General features: G+C 30.3%; 1 protein-coding gene across 1 annotated transcript; it reads right to left on the reverse strand.

Moving 5' to 3' along the window:
• Positions 1–279: 279 nt before the first annotated feature.
• LOC108689015 lies at positions 280–910 on the reverse strand (the record flags this gene model as incomplete). The annotated part of the gene is made up of 2 exons (XM_018196004.1): positions 725–910; positions 280–531 (listed from the first exon to the last, which is right to left on the reverse strand). Coding segments are annotated over exons 1-2 (438 nt in total), but the record flags the coding sequence as incomplete, so codon positions are not given.
• Between the last annotated feature and the right edge of the window lie 143 nt (positions 911–1053).

A 1053-nucleotide genomic window follows, 5' to 3' on the forward strand; every position in this document is an offset into this window, starting at 1 on the left:
CCGTGATTATCATAAAAAAAGTAAGTAATATGCAAAATTTAGTAAATTTATAATATTGTTCAAATATCGATTTAGCATTGATTATATAACAATAAAATAATGTTAATAGATTGCATTGATTTTCTTATTAGTAATGTAACGATTCAATAAATTTATCAACGATTATAAATGTGCAAAACATAACGATCTAATCGAGTGTACTAAGAACTAGTTTCAGCGCAAGAGACAGATAAATTTAATGAATATTATATGTAACATATTTTAAATTAATTTTTGTACTTGATTTGTGTCTGGACAAGGATCGCAATTAATTTTACATAATTCGACATTACATTCGATAAATAAATCCATAACATCAGGAAATTTGAAGGCTTGAAAGAACGCATAAGCGATAATAGAAGCGCCCGTATTGCCCGTATTATTTGTCTTTTGAAAGGCACTAAACAGTTTCGGTTTCAGAATGCAGCCTCTTTCGTCGGTGAGCTGCAACATATTGGTTGAGGCTTCGTCTCGCGCCAAACAGTCACGCACCTTAAAAGTAATTGTTTCGTTCATATTTTATATTTGCAATCAGGCCTAAATAAAATTTATTATTTTAGAATTTAAAATAGACGACGAATAATTATTATTGCTTGCAATAGCTTGTAATTATTTCTTGTGTATTTATGAATAAATAGCATTATATTGTTTGATTTTCTATATGTAAGATGGATTTCAATGGTACCTGAAGATCGAAACCAGGATCCTTTACAGAAACTACTAAGGTCATAGTTTCTCCAATCTTTACGAGACCATCGACTGTAGGTGCAAAAGGTCCTTTACCGATTTGAATATCTAATTTGACTGTTGCAGTATCGCCACTAAAAGTAACGATCTCCTGGTTCAACATATCTATTGAGAGATTCACCATTAAAGCTTTATTAATGTTTCCTTCCCAAAGACATCGTATTCTTCGAATTACATCCCATACTTCTTGTATACCTGATTCATTCTGGTTTTTGGGGACAAAAACTTTTTACTTTTAAATCTAATAATTATATTCGTTTTTTTTTT

The sequence above is a fragment of the Atta colombica genome, unplaced genomic scaffold (assembly GCF_001594045.1).
Source record: "Atta colombica isolate Treedump-2 unplaced genomic scaffold, Acol1.0 C677173, whole genome shotgun sequence".
Taxonomy (NCBI): domain Eukaryota; kingdom Metazoa; phylum Arthropoda; class Insecta; order Hymenoptera; family Formicidae; genus Atta; species Atta colombica.